The sequence below is a fragment of the Echinops telfairi genome, unplaced genomic scaffold (genome assembly GCF_000313985.2).
Source record: "Echinops telfairi isolate 266 unplaced genomic scaffold, ASM31398v2 ScPeMD7_41;HRSCAF=154, whole genome shotgun sequence".
Classification (NCBI taxonomy): domain Eukaryota; kingdom Metazoa; phylum Chordata; class Mammalia; order Afrosoricida; family Tenrecidae; genus Echinops; species Echinops telfairi.
The window spans coordinates 1,648,550-1,651,892 of record NW_022103939.1 but is presented as its reverse complement, the minus strand read 5'-3'; the positions used below and the strand labels follow the sequence as shown (position 1 = coordinate 1,651,892).

Below are 3,343 nucleotides of genomic sequence, written 5' to 3'. Positions count from 1 at the left end.
GATTGTGATACGAGATGTACAAGCCCCCAATAAAATGATTTTTAAAATAAAACTTAAAACTATTATATAAGACAAATATATAATAAAATTACTACCATTGGTTCACTATCAGCTATAGCAATAGTTCATTGTTCCTTGTTTCATCTACCAGCTATGCTATCTCTGCAAATATATGTATATACACCATTTTCATTGATACTCTGCAGACTTTTGGTAACTTTCTCAATTTCTTTTTTTAGCAATATATGAGAAACATGATATGCTGATAATTACTGACACAAAATAACAAATTTCCCTTTTCTAATTATAACATAAGCTTTGTTTTTAATAAAGAGTATTCATTCATCTTTAGGTTATGTAAAATGCAATCCAATTTGGCATTTGTATTTGCTCTTCTTTAAAGAGCAATGTATATATAGTCACATTATGTGTTCCATTTTCCTTTCTTTTTATGTTCCATTTTCAGTGGTAAAATCTATTCAGCATGTGGTGGATGTTCTAAAAATTTCCAGGAGAGGATTTTGAGAAAATTCAACTGCATTGTATTTCCAAAAGACAGAGTTTTCTTGATTGCTAATTTCAATCAAAATCAGACATGATGCTAAAATCAGTCTTGAGTTAAAAGCCACAGAAACAGAAAATAAATGACTAAATTGACTTTATGTAAAAAGACTTTTGAAAAGAAATAGGTAGTAACAATATTCAACTGCATTTATTGACTTAGGCACTTAAACCTTGCTCAAATTACATGGATATGAGAATATACCTTTTAGCAAATAAAATTTAGATAATTAGTTAATAAATTAAAATCAATAATAGTAATATAACATGTTTTAACTACTCTGGGTAAAATGCAGTACAGAGTTTCAACTGAATTTTGTGAAAACTGCTCCTCTTATGCTCGTTCTTAATTTAAGGTCAGCCGTTGACTCAGTGGTTAAGCACTTGGTTGCTAACCAGAGGCCTGTGTAATCGTAAAGATTACTGCCAAGAAATTGTGTGATGTGTGGATTAAATTTCAAAAAAACTGTTTAAAAAAAGATTACAGCCCAAAAAAATCCCATAGGGAAGTTCTACTTTGTCATGTGAGGTCACTCTGACTCAGTTATTAATAATTATAAACTGAGTCAATAAACTGACTCAGTTATTAATAATTTAGTAAAATAGTTTATTATTGAAACTTCGAAAGTGAAGTTATCTATAACTGGTGACTGAGAGTTTATTTAATAGATAAACAAAGACACCTATGTCAATCCTGTACACATAGATTATAATCTTATAGGCAGAATATTTATTGTATGGCCTTCTGTAATCCTTTTTCCCTTTCATGCCAATGTAGATCTTTCTAAACACATCGTGGGTGATCAATACATGCTTGTTGATAATATAAAAGTGTATGCTACATGATAAATTGTTAACTAGTATAATAAGAAATTAATTTGTTTCTATTATTTTAATATAATTGACAAATATTCATAATGTTCTTTATTGTTTTAAAATATTGGCCAGGTAATACAATCATTTATTACATGTTCTACTACTTATGTATGGTAACACTTTAAGCTGAAATCATAGACGAGATTCAAGATTTTCCTTGAAGCATATTTCAAAATTCTTTGAATTCTCTTTAAATTTGGGATCCTTCCCTTCCAGGTGGCATTCTGACTGTCTTTAAGTCCATAGCTAAAACACCGAGTAGGTGAAAAGTCATTAAATGAGAATTTACCCTGCAGATGCCTGAGCCCACTGAGACAAGTATATCCTGCCTGCTTGTGATGAAAGTGTCAGACCACAATGCTGCCATGTCTGCTTTCAACTACTCTGTCAATTACGATATGTTTGTCCTGATCGGCATCCCTGGCCTAAAGGAGCTGCACCTTTGGATCTCCGTCCCATTCTGCCTGATGTACCTGGTGGCCATGGCCGGCAATGGCATGCTGATCTGTGTGATAGCACTGGAGCGCAGTCTGCATGAACCCATGTACCTCTTCCTCTGCATGCTGGCATTTTGGGATCTGATTCTATCCACATCCACAGTGCCCAAAGCCCTGAGCATCTTCTGGTTTGATGACGTAAACATCTCCTTTGGTGGCTGTGTCACACAACTCTTCTTTATGCATTTTGCCTTTGTGGTAGAGTCCGGCATTCTCTTGGCCATGGCCTTTGACCGCTTTGTAGCCATCTGCTACCCACTGAGGTATTCCACCATTCTTAGCCACAGCGTGATTGGCAAAATAGGGGGTGTGGTCGTGTTCAGGAGTTTTGCAACTGTCTTCCCCATTGTCTTCCTTGTGAAACGTCTGCCCTTCTGCCGGACTAACATCATCACCCATACTTTCTGCGAACATATGGGGCTGGCAAAGCTGGCTTGTGCTGACATCACCATCAATATTTGGTATGGAATCTCTGTGCCATTACTCAGTGTGATGCTAGATATGGTGACCATAGTCATCTCCTACGGGCTCATCCTCCGGGCAGTTTTTCGGCTGCCGTCTCACGAGGCTCGAGTGAAAGCACTCAGCACCTGCGGCTCTCATGTCTGTGTCATCCTCATGTTCTACCTTCCAGGCATTTTCACTGTCATTGCTCAGCGCTTTGGGCGAAAAATCCCCAAGCACGTCCACATTCTGCTGGCCAATCTCTATGTTCTTGTTCCCCCCATGATGAACCCAATTATCTATGGAGTAAAGACAAAACAGATTCGTGAACGAGTGACCCTGGTGTTTTCTCTAAAAGAGAAGTGTTGCAAAGGATGATTGGATGTTAGTACAATTTATTGTAGGAAAGTGTGATGGGTCTTATTAGAAAGCAAGACCAATAATATTTTTTTAAGAAGACAGAGAGACCCTAATGACACGGAGTCTTTTTTAATGGAATAGCAATGCCCCAAGCTGTAAAACTAAATGAATCCATTATTCTAAATGTAAATAAGTTCAAGTTCATGAAAATCTATATACTCAAATATAAAAGCTATTGTTTTAAAATACAGGGATTGTCAGTGTTTATTGAAAAAGTGAGGTCATTCTTTCACCAAACTAAAATGTAATCAATATAGAAAACATTTCTTCTTCCTCTAACATTGAAATTTCATACATTTCATTGTCCTTCTCAACAGCTATGAAGATCAAAGTTAGAAGGACTGAACATCAGGATTGTGTGACTTCTAGGGAAATATGGAAGTTACCATTCTTCCCAACTTTATTCTGTTCACAAAAGAGTACATTTGCAACCTTGTGATAAATATGGGAATACCTGATGATACTACCTAGTGTCATTCATACATATAAAATGATATCATAGATTTGTCAGTGTGTCATTTGAGTAAAACAAGGACATCACAATC

At 35.9% G+C, this 3,343-nt stretch overlaps 1 protein-coding gene across 1 annotated transcript; it reads left to right on the top strand.

The window, feature by feature from the left end:
• Positions 1-1,802: 1,802 nt before the first annotated feature.
• On the top strand, positions 1,803-2,756 carry LOC101661697 (olfactory receptor 52B2-like). The gene has a single exon (XM_004717093.1). It carries the CDS (start codon positions 1,803-1,805, stop codon positions 2,754-2,756), a length of 954 nt encoding a protein of 317 aa, XP_004717150.1.
• Positions 2,757-3,343: the final 587 nt, after the last annotated feature.